Source organism: Anomaloglossus baeobatrachus, chromosome 4 (genome assembly GCF_048569485.1).
Source record: "Anomaloglossus baeobatrachus isolate aAnoBae1 chromosome 4, aAnoBae1.hap1, whole genome shotgun sequence".
Classification (NCBI taxonomy): Eukaryota; Metazoa; Chordata; class Amphibia; order Anura; family Aromobatidae; genus Anomaloglossus; species Anomaloglossus baeobatrachus.
In genome coordinates, this window is record NC_134356.1 from 27,615,259 (window position 1) to 27,634,423 (window position 19,165).

At 43.3% G+C, this 19,165-nt stretch overlaps 1 protein-coding gene across 2 annotated transcripts in view; it reads left to right on the plus strand.

The window, feature by feature from the left end:
• Window positions 1-18,863, plus strand: part of DENND2A (DENN domain containing 2A) — a 104,970-nt gene extending 86,107 nt beyond the window's left edge. For both annotated transcript variants that reach the window (XM_075344084.1, XM_075344085.1), the window contains 13 exons: window positions 66-116; window positions 1,538-1,725; window positions 2,168-2,277; window positions 2,371-2,440; window positions 6,818-6,895; window positions 7,188-7,328; window positions 7,583-7,731; window positions 9,251-9,428; window positions 12,186-12,227; window positions 13,698-13,815; window positions 13,909-14,148; window positions 14,465-14,551; window positions 15,514-18,863. In XM_075344084.1, coding sequence (XP_075200199.1) covers window positions 66-116; window positions 1,538-1,725; window positions 2,168-2,277; window positions 2,371-2,440; window positions 6,818-6,895; window positions 7,188-7,328; window positions 7,583-7,731; window positions 9,251-9,428; window positions 12,186-12,227; window positions 13,698-13,815; window positions 13,909-14,148; window positions 14,465-14,551; window positions 15,514-15,545 — 1,484 coding nt within the window. In that variant the 3' untranslated portion in view covers window positions 15,546-18,863. The remainder of the gene's footprint in view (window positions 1-65; window positions 117-1,537; window positions 1,726-2,167; window positions 2,278-2,370; window positions 2,441-6,817; window positions 6,896-7,187; window positions 7,329-7,582; window positions 7,732-9,250; window positions 9,429-12,185; window positions 12,228-13,697; window positions 13,816-13,908; window positions 14,149-14,464; window positions 14,552-15,513) is intronic.
• Window positions 18,864-19,165: the final 302 nt, after the last annotated feature.

Genomic DNA, 19,165 nt, shown 5'->3' on the forward strand with positions numbered 1-19,165 from the left:
GCTCTTCACGGCTGTGAGTCATTCCCATTATGACTAGAGGAATAAATATTTGCTCTCTCTTTCAGTGACGGATGACAATAGCGAGTCCGACAGCGACACAGAGGAGAAGCTAAAAGGTAGAAACGTCCACATTCCATTTAATAATACACACTTTTTTTTTTTTTTTTTTTCTTTTAGCTGCGCTGCCGACCTCCTGGCTGTCCTGTAATTTGGTGGTCGTGAGCGCAGCTCTGAAGGACACATGGAGCTAAAGCAGCACGGTCAGGATCATTGGGGGGACTTAGCAATACACAATCACTTTAGAACATAGGAACACCCCTTTAATATTTTATTTATTTATCCATCCAATAATCCAGAATATTGGATAATCCAGCACCTATCAGATTCCACTCATTTAAAGGAATTTTCCTTTACTTTTTCAGGCGATGGACTTTTATATACCTGTATATTATTATTACGTGGTATAAAATGATACAGCTATCTACTAAGATTTTTAAAGTGATTTTTTTTTTTGTCTGCAACCCCATGAACTTCCTTTTTTATTGTGTAGGATATGAAGAAGTGACCGAACATTTATTATTTATTTTGTTTATATTTTATTTATTATAATATTGTTAATTTTAATATTTTAGTATATTGTTTATTATAATTATTGTTAATAACAAATATATAAAAAATAAAATATAAAAGTAGTGTATGTAAAAAAAATAATATAATAAAAAATCAATATAATGCTAAAAATATGGAAAAATATAATAATAATTAAATAATTATTATAAAAATAAAATATATAAAAAATAACTATAATATAAAACATATAATAATCAATATACTAAAATATGAAAAATGTTTTCATATTTTAGTATATTATGGTTTACATTTTCTTATACTTATATATTTTTTATATTTTTCATATTTTTAGTATTGTAATTTTTATTATAATCTTTATATTTTTATACTACTATTATTCTATATTATTTATTATCATTATTTTAATGTTTTAAATATTTTAGTATTATATAGTTTTTTATTATATTATATTTTCTTTAATTCGTTATTTTTTTTAAATATCCCTAATGATATTTTATAAAAAAAAAAAAAAAAAAATCTAACAATAATACAATAATAATTGTCCTATTTTTTAATAGGAAAATTATTATTATTATTATTATACATATCCATAGTGATAGTTAAAAAAATAAAATAATAATTTTACAGTTTTATTATTATGTAAAATTATTTTTTTTTTAACTATACCTATGTATATTTTTATAATTTCCTATTAAAAATAATACAATTATTATTGTATTATTACTGTTATATTTTTTTGTATTTTTTTTAATAAAATATCATTAGGGATATTTAAAAAAAAAAATAAATAACGACTTAAACAAAATGTAATAAAATAAAAAATAACTATATAATTCTAAAATATTTAAAAAATTAAAACCATAATAATAATTTTCCGATCTGTCACCCAACTCTAAAAATGTAGAAATGATCCGTAGTGTTAAGATTCGTGTCTCTTTATTCCCAGCCCACAGTGAGAGACTGGATCACGTTAAATCCCGCATGAGCCTGACTCCGCGCTATCACACCGTGGAGCGCGACCATATTGAGTACCAGGAACGGCAACTGTTTGAGTATTTTGTGGTGGTCTCCCTTCAAAAGAAGCCGACAGGAACCGTCTATGCACCGGAGATCACACAGCAGTTCCCTCTGAAGGTACGTTATACTTCAAAAACTACCATTAGATTGTAAGCTCATTTGGTTTCCAAAATATACCTCCAAATGCGAGGATCAAGCATTTGGGACCTATTTTTTTATGTAAATGCAGGTATTTTTGGCTAAAAATCCTTTATGTAATTGGTTTTCATTACAAATTTTGCACAGTTTTCCTTTTCCAGCCTTTTTTGCAGAATGAGTGAACTGAGGATCCATCAGTGAGCTCATTTGTAACTATCTCTTTCTGAGCTCCTCTCATGACCACAGACCACATCAAAGCTCAATGTAATTTCTATTAGTCTATTAGTGCTGCATACCTTATGGACATAATGCTTTAAGTGTCCAGTGGGCGTGTCCAGTCTTAAGAGTCCTGATGTATCCTTACTAGCTCCGCCCATCTGTTTTCGGACCCGACTCTAAATGTTCTCATCTTTCTCTTCAGTTGGAAAGATCCTTCAAGTTCATGCGAGAAGCCGGGGACCAGTTTAAAGCCATTCCCCAGTTCTGCTTCCCGGACGCCAAGGACTGGTCTCCTGTTACTGAGTTTGAAAGGTAAAAAAAAAAACGTGAGGCCTCCCGTCCCCTCGTCCCCCAGGGGGGTTCACTTACTTTTACATTATACTTACCTACTTCTCTTCTCTACAGCGAGACGTTCTCCTTCGTGCTGACCGGTGAGGACGGCAGTCGGCGTTTCGGCTACTGTAGGCGACTCCTGGTAATTAGTTCCCCATAGAACTAGATCTGCTCAAACTAGAAACGCCTTCAGTGCCCAAGTTATACCAAAACAGACCCCCCCCCCCAGCCCCACCCCTGCTCTGAGTTCACAATGTACACAGCTTAGGGTATGTGCGCACGTTGCTTTTTACCTGCTTTTTTGCTGCTTTTTCTTCTGCGCTGTTTAATGCCAAAATGGATGTGTTCTTCTATTCAAGCAAAGTCTATGGGAATTTGGGTTTCTTGTTCACACTATGTTGTTCAAAATGCTGCCTTTTTGTGGCAGAACTTTGGTCAAAAACTCAGCTTTGCAGTGCAAAACCCAAATGGCAAAAACAATTGACATGTTGCTTCTTTGAAAAGCTGAGTTTTTGACCAAAGTTCTGCCTCAAAAAGGCAGCATTTTGAACAACATAGTGTGAACAAGAAACCCAAATTCCCATAGACTTTGCTTGAATAGAAGAACACATCCATTTTGGCATTAAACAGCGCAGAAGAAAAAGCAGCAAAAAAGCAGGTAAAAAGCAGGTAAAAAGCAACGTGCGCACATACCCTAAGGGTACTTTCACACTTGTGTTCAGCGGAGTCCATCACTATGGAGAATAGCAATAAACAGCAGGAGAACGAGAGTAAAGTGCAAAATAAAAACCTTTTTTTAAATTGCACACTTGTGCTATATGGTTATTCCATGTTATTTCTTATTCTGCTGTGCACCAGTATCTAGCAACAGTGCAGCCAGTGGGATCACCATGATTCCCCACCCCTATATGGTGGGTAACCACGGTTTGATCTGACTATACCTTACTTCTTATAAAGCAGCCCCCTTACTTTTTGAACATTTTTACCAACCATTTGGACCTTCCTAGGCTAATTGCCGCCATCTATATAGATATTCACTAGTTAATCTTTTGACTTACTGGATTGGCTATTTAAACTGGTCTAGTCCCATATGTTGATATCCCTAGGAATCATTGGTAGTGTACCATTTTAATTCAAACTTTTGTCTTGTTGTGTATTTAATAAAAATCATGTATATTTTGCACTTTACTCTCATTCTCCTGCTGTTTATTCCTATAATGAGTAGTGCTGGCATCTTCCCTGCCTAATTTGGTAGGCCTGGTGCTCACAATTTAATGGCTCTTGATGTGAGTTATGTGTTGTTACTATGGAGAATAGCACAGTCCGTTAACGCACTGCGCTATTCTCCATACACTTGTATGGACAACGCACTGTATCGCAAGTGTCAGCGTTGCATCCACTGGATGACGCGTTATTTTGACGCTGAGACACAAAAACATTGAACCAAGGCACATCTCGCATCAAAAATCAACGCCACTCCATATGGCACATAATATTAAGAAGAAGAAAAAATGGAGCTTACAAGGCTATTGCAAAAATATCCAAATTTTTATTATACAAAATTCATATTATATTAAAATCGTTACGATCAGTATAGAAAAGGTACATATACGGTGCTTACATAGGGAAAAAGGTGAATTACCACACATAAATGGGAGAGCAAAGGTGATAACACCCCAAATAAGCATGAAGGGACATGTCCCTTCATGCTTATTTGGGGTGTTATCACCTTTGCTCTCCCATTTATGTGTGAGCCAACACTAACACGGTACAAAGATATATTTTACTTGTATCATTTATGTGTGGTAATTCACCTTTTTCCCTATGTAAGCACCGTATATGTACCTTTTCTATACTGATCGTAACGATTTTAATATAATATGAATTTTGTATAATAAAAATTTGGATATTTTTGCAATAGCCTTGTAAGCTCCATTTTTTCTTCTTCTTAATGTTATTTTGATGCTGCGTCGGGCGGAATGAACGCTGCATGTAACAGTTTTTTGAGCAACGGAAACCTTTATTTTTCACTGCGCATGCTTTTTTTTTTCTCACAAACTTTATTTTATTTTTCGATGGCCGAACGTTCAGCTGAGCGCCCGGCCGCCGGCTATTGAGAGCGATCAGCTGGTCGTTCACAATAGTCTGCTGCCGGTAAAACTGTAAAGAAGAAGGAAAAAAAAAATAAAGCTTTCCGTTGTTTTGTACGATCCGTAGCATTGCGTTGTGCCACTATATGCAACGCATCCGTCACACAACGCAATGCAACGGAAGCGGAAGCCGTCCAACGCAAGTGTGAAAGTAGCCTTAGTGTCATTTCACCCGGAAGCAATGGGAGCAGATATTTATGTTATCTTTCTATATCTATTAGCTACCAGCATTGACAGGGATAGTAACTAAGTATCCCCCCCTCTTCCTCTTCCTCCCCCTCTTCCTCCCCCTCTTCCTCTTCCTCCCCCTCTTCCTCCCCCTCTTCCTCTCCCCCCCTCTCTTCCTCCCCACCTCTCTTCCTCCCCACCCTCTCTTCCTCCCCACCCTCTCTCTTTCTCCCCACCCTCTCTCTTTCTCCCCACCCTCTCTCTTTCTCCCCCCCTCTCTCTTTCTCCCCCCCTCTCTCTTTCTCCCCCCGTCTCTTTCTCCCCCCCTCTCTTTCTCCCCCCCTCTCTTTCTCCCTCCCTCTCTTTCTCCCCCCCCCCTCTCTTTCTCCCTCCCTCTCTTTCTCCCCCTCCCTCTCTTTCTCCCCCTCCCTCTCTTTCTCCCCCTCCCTCTCTTTCTCCCCCTCCCTCTCTTCCTCCCCCTCCCTCTCTTCCTCCCCCTCCCTCTCTTTCTCCCCACCCTCTCTCTTTCTCCCCCTCCCTCTCTTTCTCCCCCTCCCTCTCTTTCTCCCCCTCCCTCTCTTTCTCCCCCTCCCTCTCTTTCTCCCCACCCTCTCTCTTTCTCCCCCTCCCTCTCTTTCTCCCCCTCCCTCTCTTTCTCCCCCTCCCTCTCTTTCTCCCCCTCCCTCTCTTTCTCCCCCTCCCTCTCTTTCTCCCCACCCTCTCTCTTTCTCCCCCTCCCTCTCTTTCTCCCCACCCTCTCTCTTTCTCCCCCTCCCTCTCTTCCTCCCCCTCCCTCTCTTTCTCCCCACCCTCTCTCTTTCTCCCCCTCCCTCTCTTTCTCCCCCTCCCTCTCTTTCTCCCCCTCCCTCTCTTTCTCCCCCTCCCTCTCTTTCTCCCCACCCTCTCTCTTTCTCCCCCTCCCTCTCTTTCTCCCCCTCCCTCTCTTTCTCCCCCTCCCTCTCTTTCTCCCCCCCTCTCTCTCTCTCTTTCTCCCCCCCTCTCTCTTTCTCCCCCCCTCTCTCTTTCTCCCCCCGTCTCTTTCTCCCCCCCTCTCTTTCTCCCCCCCTCTCTTTCTCCCCCCCTCTCTTTCTCCCTCCCTCTCTTTCTCCCCCCCCCCTCTCTTTCTCCCTCCCTCTCTTTCTCCCCCTCCCTCTCTTTCTCCCCCTCCCTCTCTTTCTCCCCCTCCCTCTCTTTCTCCCCCTCCCTCTCTTCCTCCCCCTCCCTCTCTTCCTCCCCCTCCCTCTCTTTCTCCCCACCCTCTCTCTTTCTCCCCCTCCCTCTCTTTCTCCCCCTCCCTCTCTTTCTCCCCCTCCCTCTCTTTCTCCCCCTCCCTCTCTTTCTCCCCACCCCTCTCTTTCTCCCCACCCTCTCTCTTTCTCCCCACCCTCTCTCTTTCTCCCCAACCTCTCTCTTTCTCCCCACCCTCTCTCTTTCTCCCCACCCTCTCTTTCCCCCCCTCTCTCTCTCTCTTTCTCCCCCCTCTCTTTCTCCCCCCTCTCTCTTTCTCCCCCCTCTCTCTTTCTCCCCCCTCTCTCTTTCTCCCCCCCTCTCTCTCTCTTTCTCCCCCCCTCTCTCTTTCTCCCCACCCTCTCTTTCCCCCCCTCTCTCTTTCTCTTTCTCCCCCCTCTCTCTTTCCCCCCCCTCTCTCTTTCTCCCCCCTCTCTCTTTCTCCCCCCTCTCTCTTTCTCCCCCCCTCTCTCTTTCCTCCCACCCTCTCTCTTTCCTCCCACCCTCTCTCTTTCTCCCCCCCCCCTCTCCTCTTCCTCCTTCTTTCTCTCTTTCTTCTCTTTTTTTTTTTTTGTCAAATTTTCCCCTCAAAACAGTCTATGAAGTTCTCTGGGTCACATGAGGCGTCTGTGCAAAATTTTGAGACTGTAAATGCGACGGTGCGGATTCCTTTTAGTGGACATACATACATACATACATACATACATACATACATACATACATACATACATACATACATATACACACACACACATACATACATACATACATACATACATACATACATACATACATACATACTCAGCTTTATATATATATATATATATATATATATACATATATATATGATTATACTGTATAATAATTATTTTTACATATTTTTTTTGTTACTTCTATATCGCTGCTAATTCCACAGCACGTTACAGATCTGATCCTATATAATATTTTGATATATTTTCTTTTCTCTCATCCAGCCCAGTGGTAAAGGGAAGCGTCTCCCCGAGGTGTACTGCATCGTGAGCCGTCTGGGGTGCTTTAATCTGTTCTCCAAGGTAAAGATCAGAGCAAGCGGAGTTAGGATTATTGAAAATTACTGTATGGAATTTAAAAAAAAAAAGTTTTTTTAAGAAACAGCGCCACCCCTGACCACAGGTTATGTCTGGTATTGCAGCTCACCTCTTTTGAGTTAAATGGGGGATAAGCTGCAATACCACAATCCACCTGTGGACAAAGGTGGCGCTGTTTTGGAAGTTTTAGCTCCATTTTTTTTTTTTATATTGACACGTCCTTCCCCCAAAAAATAAATAAAAGGGGATATCCTGAAATCCTCCATAATCTCTGCAGATCTTAGATGAGGTGGAGAAAAGAAGAGGCATCTCTCCGGCCCTGGTACAGCCGTTCATGAGAGCCATCATCGACGCCCCATTCCCAGCCCTGGGACGGAAGATCTCAGTGAAGAATTTCCTGCCGGGGTCAGGAACAGAGGTACGGAATATTTGGAGGTTTACGGGGTGGTAATACAGGCCGCGCGAGGGGGAGTAATAATGGACGTAGACCTCATTCACTTTAATAGTGAATGCAGTACCGGACACCGCCACAGGTAGAGGAGTGGCGCTATTTCTATTTTTTTTACAACCCTTCATGTAATATCACCGATCATGTGATCCTATCCTAACCCTATAGGGGGAGCTCTCCGCCTGCATCTGACCTCGTATGTCCTCATTCTGGTCTCTTCTTAGGTGATCGAGCTGTGCCGCCCCCTGGACTCTCGGCTCGAGCACGTGGACTTCGACGCCCTCTTCTCCACGCTCGGTGTACGGCACCTCATACAGGTCTTCGCCTCTCTCCTCTTAGAACGAAGAGTCATTTTCATGGCGGACACCCTCAGGTAGATCCCTGTTATAAATATCAGTACACATTAGACATGGATGCTCAGTTTGGATGAGCGTGCATGTGTTCCGAGTGGGAAAGGAAAGTAAGATACTACCAGATAATGTCGCGCGGTGTTTGGCTCTAAACTCGACAGGTGTCATGGCAGCATCAGACGCTGTTCAGACTACAGACTCTGACACTCCTCACTATACCTCTTTGGTGCGTCTGAGTTACACAGACAGGCTCAGGCGTCAACCAGCTGTGTGCTCATTAGTGATCGGGCTTGCAGGAGTTAATTTCTGCTAGCCTGTTGGATATCTCTTGGATCACATGTTGTAGCAGACCTGTCATCCTATGCCGACTATAGCTTTAGCTACACTGGCTAGTTTGCTGTTGTATCCCAAACCTGCTGGTAATTATAGATTTGTACATGGAATTGTTGTGGAGTCTTCTTGTCGTCTCATTGTTTCCTCCTTGCTCTTATTTTCCTCCTTATCACCGTAATACCTCTGTGTGAGCATGCTGAGTGATTGAGATTTGGTATCCCCATATATGTGGGTTCTTATCCCGTCCACCCCTGGAGTGAGGGACGGGAGGGTATTAGATCAGGGCTGTTCAGGAGCAGGGCAAGGAAGGCGGCCCAGACATCCTTACCATTAGACGTATCTCTGAGATCAGGGACAGCTGGGACCCCTTAGTCTGAGGGCCAGATTAGGCGCCCTGGTCCTCAGTTATCCCATCACAACCCATGATAGAAACATTGCATGACCTTCCCCCCCAAATAACCAAACAGAGATCTTGAAAATCAATTTACTTAATTCCATTTCTATGAACAGAGGAAGTTCACTTTCTACAATAAAATTAGTAAACTGGTGGACTATCGTCAACTGACAGGAGGAACTAAAAGAGGGAGGGGGAGTGGTTTCAGAATGATGACATCACGGAACCGCTGTTTGTTTGTTTATTTTCAAATTTGTATCAATTCTTCTACCGGATAGAAGCATTGCGTGACCTTGACCCCCCCCACTAAAAATATTCTACGGAGAAACTTCCTCTGAAATGATTATTTATTTTTTATTTACCATTTTTTTTTTTTTTTTTTTTTTTTTGCCTTTGACCACATTATATCCCCCCCGCCCCCCGTCCCATTTCCTGATAATTGAAGGGTTAAGCGCGAAACATTTTTTCGGGCTCTTTTTCCTGTTGTGTTGTCACGGAAACCGTTGTAAACACGACGGAGTTCAGCGCTGATGTCACCCGCTGTATAATTCTGGAGTGTTTGTAGAGGCAGCGGGAATCTGGGCGGCGGGCCAGGAACGAGCCGCGAGGCCCGGAGCGCAGATGTGGGACTCCGCTCGGGACAGATTTAATACGGCCATCTAGGAAAATATTCCATATTTCATCCACTGTCAGTCTTTACTGAAACGCTGGCATTCTATTCGCTATTTTTTATTTGGGAATACTCCTTTTATATTTTATTTAGTGTTTTATATTTTAGCACTTTACGCTATTTTTTTTTTACTTTTCTCTTACAGCACCTTGTCCAAATGCTGCCATGCCATGGTGGCGCTAATTTACCCATTCGCCTGGCAGCACACCTACATCCCTGTCCTCCCGCCATCAATGATCGACATTGTCTGCTCTCCCACCCCATTCCTTATTGGGCTCCTGTCCAGCTCGCTCCCTCGTCTCAAAGAGCTGCCGGTGGAGGAGGTGAGTTAATCCCTAACTATAGAGTTAAATGATTACACTATTTTCCTATAGTCACCACTAGGGGGAGCTCCCTGTATACAGAGATACATGATAAGATTCTGTCTGCAGTCACCACTAGGGGGAGCTCCCTGTATACAGAGATACATGATAAGATCCTGTCTGCAGCCACCACTAGGGGGAGCTCCCTGTATACAGAGATACAGGATAAGATTCTGTCTGCAGCCACCACTAGGGGGAGCTCCCTGTATACAGAGATACATAAGATCCTGTCTGCAGCCACCACTAGGGGGAGCTCCTTGTATACAGAGATACAGGATAAGATTCTGTCTGCAGCCACCACTAGGGGGAGCTCCCTGTATACAGAGATACAGGATAAGATTCTGTCTGCAGCCACCACTAGGGGGAGCTCCCTGTATACAGAGATACATGATAAGATCCTGTCTGCAGCCACCACTAGGGGGAGCTCCCTGTATACAGAGATACAGGATAAGATTCTGTCTGCAGCCACCACTAGGGGGAGCTCCCTGTATACAGAGATACATAAGATCCTGTCTGCAGCCACCACTAGGGGGAGCTCCTTGTATACAGAGATACATGATAAGATCCTGTCTGCAGTCACCACTAGGGGGAGCTCCCTGTATACAGAGATACATAAGATCCTGTCTGCAGCCACCACTAGGGGGAGCTCCCTGTATACAGAGATACATGATAAGATCCTGTCTGCAGCCACCACTAGGGGGAGCTCCCTGTATACAGAGATACAGGATAAGATTCTGTCTGCAGCCACCACTAGGGGGAGCTCCCTGTATACAGAGATACATAAGATCCTGTCTGCAGCCACCACTAGGGGGAGCCCCCTGTATACAGAGATACATAAGATCCTGTCTGCAGCCACCACTAGGGGGAGCTCCCTGTATACAGAGATACATGATAAGATCCTGTCTGCAGTCACCACTAGGGGGAGCTCCCTGTATACAGAGATACATAAGATCCTGTCTGCAGCCACCACTAGGGGGAGCTCCCTGTATACAGAGATACATGATAAGATCCTGTCTGCAGCCACCACTAGGGGGAGCTCCTTGTATACAGAGATACATGATAAGATCCTGTCTGCAGCCACCACTAGGGGGAGCTCCCTGTATACAGAAATACATAAGATCCTGTCTGCAGCCACCACTAGGGAGAGCTCCCTGTATATAGAGATACATAAGATCCTGTCTGCAGCCTCCACTAGGGGGAGCTCCCTGTATACAGAAATACATAAGATCCTGTCTGCAGCCACCACTAGGGGGAGCTCCCTGTATATAGAGATACATAATATCCTGTCTGCAGCCACCACTAGGGGGCGCTCCCTGTATACAGAGATACATGATAAGATCCTGTCTGCAGCCACCACTAGGGGGGGCTCCCTGTATACAGAGATACATGATAAGATCCTGTCTGCAGTCACCACTAGGGGGAGCTCCCTGTATACAGAGATACATGATAAGATCCTGTCTGCAGCCACCACTAGGGGGAGCTCCTTGTATACAGAGATACATAAGATCCTGTCTGCAGCCACCACTAGGGGGAGCTCCCTGTATACAGAAATACATAAGATCCTGTCTGCAGCCACCACTAGGGAGAGCTCCCTGTATATAGAGATACATAAGATCCTGTCTGCAGCCTCCACTAGGGGGAGCTCCCTGTATACAGAAATACATAAGATCCTGTCTGCAGCCACCACTAGGGGGGGCTCCCTGTATATAGAGATACATAAGATCCTGTCTGCAGCCTCCACTAGGGGGAGCTCCCTGTATACAGAAATACATAAGATCCTGTCTGCAGCCACCACTAGGGGGGGCTCCCTGTATACAGAGATACATAAGATCCTGTCTGCAGCCACCACTAGAGGGAGCTCCCTGTATACAGAGATACATGATAAGATCCTGTCTGCAGTCACCACTAGGGGGAGCTCCCTGTATATAGAGATACATGATAAGATCCTGTCTGCAGTCACCACTAGGGGGAGCTCCCCGTATACAGAGATACATGATAAGATCCTGTCTGCAGCCACCACTAGGGGGAGCTCCCTGTATATAGAGATACATAAGATCCTGTCTGCAGCCTCCACTAGGGGGAGCTCCCTGTATACAGAAATACATAAGATCCTGTCTGCAGCCACCACTAGGGGGGGCTCCCTGTATACAGAGATACATAAGATCCTGTCTGCAGCCACCACTAGAGGGAGCTCCCTGTATACAGAGATACATGATAAGATCCTGTCTGCAGCCACCACTAGGGGGAGCTCCCCGTATACAGAGATACATGATAAGATCCTGTCTGCAGCCACCACTAGGGGGAGCTCCCTGTATACAGAGATACATGATAAGATCCTGTCTGCAGCCACCACTAGGGGTTCCTTGTACAGTATTGGTGTCAGTCTTTACCGTCACTCTGGGATTCTATTCCTATGCTCCGGGCTGGAGGTTATGTACGGGGCCCCCTAGTGGAGCTGTTCAGCCATCGCAGCGTTGTGTGTCAGTCCACGGCCGGGAGATTTCTGCTCGCGCTCCAGGATTATCGTGTTGGATGTGATTTCTGGTCAGCGCTCGGGAAACCTCAAACCACCGTCAGGATGTGGACTCAGCAGGAATGGCCGAGAGCCCGGGCGGGCGGGGGGAGGGCAGGAACAGGCGGGCGGGGGGAAGGCACGGCCCCGGCACTGGAAAAACCCGGGAATAGGAAGCCACATTAATATCTTCTCTCCTATTACAGGTTCTGCTGGTGGACCTGGGGAATAATCGCCTCCTGAGACAGGTGAGTAATGCCGCCATAATGTGTGTGTACAGGGACCCGTAGGTGAGGAGCCGTGAGCCGCGGACATAATGGTCACAGACGGGGGGGCTGCGGCATCAGGACATTCCTTCAAAGTATTAAATGGACTCTGTATGGCACAATACCTGCGCTGTATGGCGTCATATACTGGATGGGGGTATTATTTAGGCATTATACCGTATTTTACGGAACCAGGGTAATGATATTATTACAAGGACACAGGATAGTAATATTAGCATTGTATGGCAGTATTACATAGACACAGGATAATGATATTATTTACGCATTGTATGGCAGTATTATATGGACACAGTATAGGGGTATTAGTTAGGCATGGTTTAGCAGTATTATATAAACATAAGAAAGTGGTATTATTTAGGCATCATGTAACAGTATTGTATAGACCTAGAATAGGGGTATTATTTAGGCATTGTATGGCACTATTATATAGATGTAGGATAAGGGTATTATATAGACATAGGATGGGGGTATTATTTAGGCATTGTATGGCAGTATTATATAGACCTAGGATAGGGGTATTATTTAGGCATTGTATGGCAGTAGTATATAGACCTAGCATAGGAGTATTATTAAGGCCTGTATGGCAGTATTATATAGACGTAGGATAAGGGTATTATATAAATATAGGATAGGTCTATTATTTGGGCATCATGACAGTATTATATAGATCTAGAATAGGGATATTATATGGCAGTATTATATAGGGCATTATATGGCAATATTATATAGACATAGGATAGTGGTATTATTCAGGCATTGTATGGCAGTATTATATAGACCTGGGGGGGCTATTGTTTAGGCATCATGGCCGTATTATAGAGACATAGGATAGGGGATTTAGGCCTGTATGGCAGTATTATATAGCCATAGGGTAGGGCTATTATTAGGCATTGTACAGCAGTATCATATAGACCTAGAATAGTGGTATCATTTTGGCATCATATGGCAGTAATATATAGACCAAGTATAGAACTATTTTTAGGCATTTTATGAAAGTATTATATGGACAAGGAATGGTGATTTATTAAAGCATTGTATGGCAGTATTATATGAGCAAATGATATAGGTATTGTATGGACACAGGATAGTGATATTATTATTATTTTAGCCTATATAGCAGTATAATATGGACAAGAGATGGCAATATTATTTAGTCATTGTATGGCAGTATAATGTAGACACAGGATAGAGGTAATATTTAGGCCTATATGGCAGTATTATATGGGCACTGCATAATGATATTATTTACGCCAGTATGGCAGTATTATATGGACAAGGGATGGTGATATTATTGAAGCATTGTATGGCAGTATTATATGGGCACAAGATAGCGGTATTACTTTGACCTATATGGCAGTATTATATGGTATAGTAGCATCAATCCCATTTCTGTGCCTAATCTCAGACGTTCGTGGTCTCTTTTGCTCGTAGATGGAAGATGAGGAATCGATCCTTCCCCGGAAGCTGCAGACGGCGCTGGAGCAGATCCTGGAGCAGCGCAGCGAGTTGGCGGCAGAAATCGTCCAGGGCTCGGCCAATGGGCAACAAGGTAAATGCCGTAGCACCGTAACAATGTCCCCCCACCCCTCCCGCGGCTCCCCATCATCCCACCTCATGGTGACCATGGCCTCGTGTCCCTCAGACTCCAGCTCTCTGAATGACATCGTGTCTGAGGCCTTCGTTCGCTTCTTTGTGGAAATCGTCGGCCATTACTCGTTGTTCATGGTTCCCGGGGAGCAAGACGAGAGAACGCTCCTCCGAGACGCCTTCCGGAAATCTGTCTCCTCCAAGAGCGTCCGCCGCTTCCTGGAGGTCTTTATGGAGACGCAAATGTTTGGAGGCTTCACCCAAGAGCGGGAGATGCGGAAACAGGGCAACAAAGGTCAGTAACCAAAACCGGACCCCAAAGATGGCCGCATACAACACGCAAGCAGTGCCCCCAACTGGTAAAATGGGGGGAGTGTCCTGCGCTGTCCCTTTAAGATGATTTCCCTACAGGATGACGATCTCGCCCATAGATTTATAGACGGGAGCGCACTGAGTGTTGTCCGCCTTCTCCACCCTGTTTTTGTTTTACACCGCTGGGAGTTCTGCTCTGAAGCCCCCGCACGCAGCTGTGAGCATTCCCTGCTGGAAAGGCTCGGGGTGTGAGCGGAAGAAGCTGCGGCCCTGACCCCGCTGTTTGTTTGCATCTACAGGTCTCTTTGAGGTTCGAGCACAGGAATATCTGGAGACCCTGCCGGGCGGAGAGCAGAGCGGGGTCAACAGGTTCTTCAATAGAATAGGTGAGATGTGGCACTCCAATTATACAGATCGTTCACATATAATCTACTCCAGAGCTGCATTCAAAATTCTGCAGGATCAATATTTGAATTTAATAATTTCCCCAACAACCAGCAGAATTGTGAGTGCAGCTCTGGAGTATTATACAGGATATAACTCAGGATCAGTAATGTGTATGTGTGTGCGTGTGTATATATGTAAATATATATACATATGTATATGTTTTATATTTTTATATATAATATGTGTAATTATATATATATATATATATATATATATATATATATATATATATATATATATATATATATATATATATATATATATATATATATATATATATATATATATATATATATATATATATTTATATTTATTTACACATATGTATGTATATTTACAAAGTGACTCCCCCACAAAATAGAGAAATAGAGAGTGCAGCTCTGGAGTATAGTACAGGATGTATCTCAGGATCAGTAATGTTATGTACTTAGTGACTGAACCAGCAGAATAGTGAGTGCAGCTCTGGAGTATAATACAGGAGGTAACTCCGGATCAGTAATGTAATGTATGTACATAGTGACTGCACCAGCAGAATAATAGTGACTGCAGCTCTGGAGTATAATACAGGAGGTAACTCAGGATCAGTAATGTATGTACACAGTGACTGCACCAGCAGAATAGTGAGTGCAGCTCTGGAGTATAATACAGGAGGTAGCTCAGGATCAGTAATGTAATGTATGTACACAGTGACTGCACCAGCAGAATAGTGAGTGCAGCTCTGGAGTATAATACAGGAGGTAGCTCAGGATCAGTAATGTAATGTATGTACACAGTGACTGCACCAGCAGAATAGTGAGTGCAGCTCTGGAGTATAATACTGAATGGACTCCACTATATTAGGGAATAATTACATATTAACCATTTCTATGTTCTATAAAAATGTTTCTTGTTTCTTTTCTAGGAAGTAAAATGCGTTTTTTACACAAAAAGTAGAACACGGGGGATAAGACGACCCCTTATGGACGTGTTTTTAACTTATTAACCAGCTGTCTCGCTCTCCGGTCGCGGTGGACGTGTCCCTCCTGTTACTGTTTACTGAAGGGAAACAGGAAGTTTGAGCCGACACAGAATTCTTTCCCCGGCCGCCGTGAAGAGTCGCCCTCCCCAGTGGGGTCTGGTAGAGAACGGTCGGGTGGTCTCTCCTCTGTATCATGCACTGGACAGATCTTGGATAAGTTCGTCATTGAAGCCACCTAATCATCATCATCATCTTCATCTTCGATCCTTGATTATTTTATTTTTTTTTTCCTTATTTGCAAAACTTCTATTTATATTTAGGATTAAGAAAAAAAAATCTGAAAGAGACTGAATTTATCACCTCGAATGATTGGGGGTATTTAACTGTCCAAGAAATCTGTGTCTCCGGGGAGCATGGCCGATGGGACGGCGGCGATGGTGGTCAGGACTTACAGGATGGGCGTGTAGACTTGTGTCCATTAGTACCTTCGCTCTAGAGGCGTTTTCCTCTAATCAAGCCCCACTAATCCCTACGGGGGCGTAAATCTTGGCGCCTTTCTGGCAACTTTTAACTGTGATGAATAACGATACACCTCCCCCGTCATCCTCCCGCCCGTGGTCCATCGCGTCGACTGACGTCTGATATCTGTGGTACTGTTGTAGTGACGGCGCTCTGCGCGTAGTCTATGATCACCGTGTGAAAAACTTTTGTATGTTTGTTTATTTTTTGCTGTTATTGAAGGGTTAATTCCACCATGGGTTAAATATTTAATGATCGTAATCACCAGACGTAGAAAATACGGAAAATCTAATGTAAGTAACCCTAGTGTTTAATTTTTGGGACCATTGATTGGCATTTCAGAATCAAAAGTAGTTGGGTTGGAGCCAAATGTTCTGACGCCTTTTATATTCCCATCCCCAGAGTTATACATTTTAAAGGGAATCTGTCACTCACAATAAATATGTAATTTTTTTACCTGGTGTAAATGCCGCTGTTCTCCTGAATCAGGCAATGTTTTTCTTATGTTCCTGCACCTCTCCGTTCCTGAGATATGGCCCTTTCTTCCCTGGGTCATTTTACAGGGGATCTGTCACTTACCATAAATATGTAATTTTTTTGACCCAGTGTAAACACCACTGTTCTCCTGAATCCGGCGATGTTTTTCTTTTGTTCCTGCGCCTCTCCGTTCCTGAGATATGGCCCTTTCTTCCCTGTATGTAAATTTAGTCTCTTTCGTAAAGTGGGCGTGGTTCTCAACTGTACTCTGTGGGTGTGTCCTAGACCACCACACACAGTTGGATTCATATACAGGAAAGAAGGGGCCATATCTTGGGAACGGAGAGGCGCAGGAACAAAAGAAAAACATCGCCGGATTCGGAAGAACAGCGGCATTTACACCAGGTAAGTTATTTTTAACTACCAAAAATAGGAGTGACTAAATAAAAAGCTGAAATGAGATATCTGATGTCTGCAATGGGAGATAAAGTGCTAAATAGGCCCAAAAGTGCTGCCTGGATAGAGTGAACAGAGATTAGGAAAATTGGCCTTGGTCATGTCAGCAAAAATTGCTAAATATGGAAGTCCCCTTTAAGAATAGTCTAACTTAAGGGCTACTTTTCACCATATTAATACTGTTAATCCAAAATATGTGACTGAGCTCCGGTTATCAAGTGCCTTGTTATGAAACATTCAGTAATACATTGAGTTATGGAAAGATCCTTTAAGTGGGAAGGAAAATTAGAGAACATCGTATATTATCACTTCCGGTTGTTGTTTTTATGGAGCCACATTGTTGAAACAATGTAAAAAGTAAGTAACTGTTTTGGGCGTCATTTTGGACTGTGGTAATTATGAATGGGCGGAGTCGTGACTACCGTCCAAGAACTTTCTATGGCAAATGTGTGAGGGTAATTTGGTGAAGCCAGCTAATATCTGGGGGTCCGCCATATGATATAGAAAAAGAGGTGGGACTTAAACTGCACTACAGGTGTGACCAGGCAAGCTAAGCTCCACCCACTTTATATTTGCCCTGCCTACGTGACTATATCCAAGTTTAGGAGCTTAACCTCATTAGTTTATAGGCTCTTAAAGGCATATTCTCACATTTTGAGATTTGTTTTTCAATTGCTGAGGCTCCTACCACTGGGACCTTTGCCGGTCCTTAGAATCGGGGCTCTGAAGAGGCTAGCGCGGTCTGATATCTCTAGTGGTGCCATAGCGGCACCGTGTATGATCGACCACCATTCCATTCGCATGGGGCTCCAGGGTTCTCCTGGATCGGTGAGGGTCCCAGTAGTTAGAGCCTTTGTGTCTGGGAAGTTATCCCCAATATGGATAGGGGATAACTTTCGAATTCGAGAGCACCCGTTTAAGAGGTTGTCTAATTTAGAAAAATATTTTTATATGCCCCCCTCTAGAGTGTAGAGGGGCTACAAAGAGCGTCCGTCTCTAGGCGACCCAGCATCTCTGGACACTGCACGGACAACCCATTGATTTCTATAAAAAATTGTGTGTGTAATACTTCATTTCTCCTGCGGGGGAGCTGTAGGCAAATGGAACACTTGGTTCCAGGTTCTCACACACTTCACAGCTGATAGCTCTTAAAGAGACAGTACCCTTTTTCTCTCCATTTCCTCTGCTCCCCCCCCCCATGACATTCCTGACTGACACTTTGTTGAAAAACAACAACCCCACCCAAACATTTTGTGAAGTTTTTCCTTTTAAAGTTTTGTCTCCAGTGTGACTTTGTGGGCAATATGCGGAGACATGACACAGTTGTGTAAGGAGCAGCAGATGTCGCCCCCCCCCTCCGCTGCCAGTGATTGTAACCACATGCGCCTTATTGCTGTATGTGGTAGAGGAAGACGCTGCCGGACTCTTGCATCTTGAACATGAATGTTTGGCATTAGGGGGGACGGGTAGAGGGGATGTCGTCCCGGCCCCCTGCAGCCTTAATGCCTTCAGCCTTGTGTGTTGGCTGCTCGCGATGACTGCGCCTTTAGGAAGATACCAAAGATGGAAAAAAAAAAAATCATAAAAACTTCTACAAGTCGTTGACTGCAGGGCAAAGACTGATCCCGACGAGTCGGAGGAGACAGCCGAAAACTGAAACCACTAATCTAAGTCACACAAAGCTACACAGCGCCCTCTGCAGGACACGCTGTGCACAACCGGTAACGTATAGGGATATATACATGTACAAAGTCCAATAAATGAGCCTGTGGTTTATATTGAGATTATTTGTTCTGATTTTTTTGTTTTTACTATTTTAGAAATAAATATTTCTTTAATTACTTAATGTCTTTCTGGTTTCATTTAGCATTTTCTTATTTTTTTTTATTTTTGGCAGCGTTTACTTTTATATTATAGATTATTATTAATGTCTTTCTGATTTTAATTAAATTTTTATTTTTCTGGTTTATTTTTTTTGCAATTTTTAGTTAACATGAAAATAAGTAACTAAAAATTGGGAAAAAAAATAGGAAAATGAAATTTATTAACTGAATATAAAAAATATTAATATTGCTAATTAATAATTATCAGTCTTTCTGGTTTAATTTCTCATTTTCCCATTTTATTTTATCAAGTTTTAGTT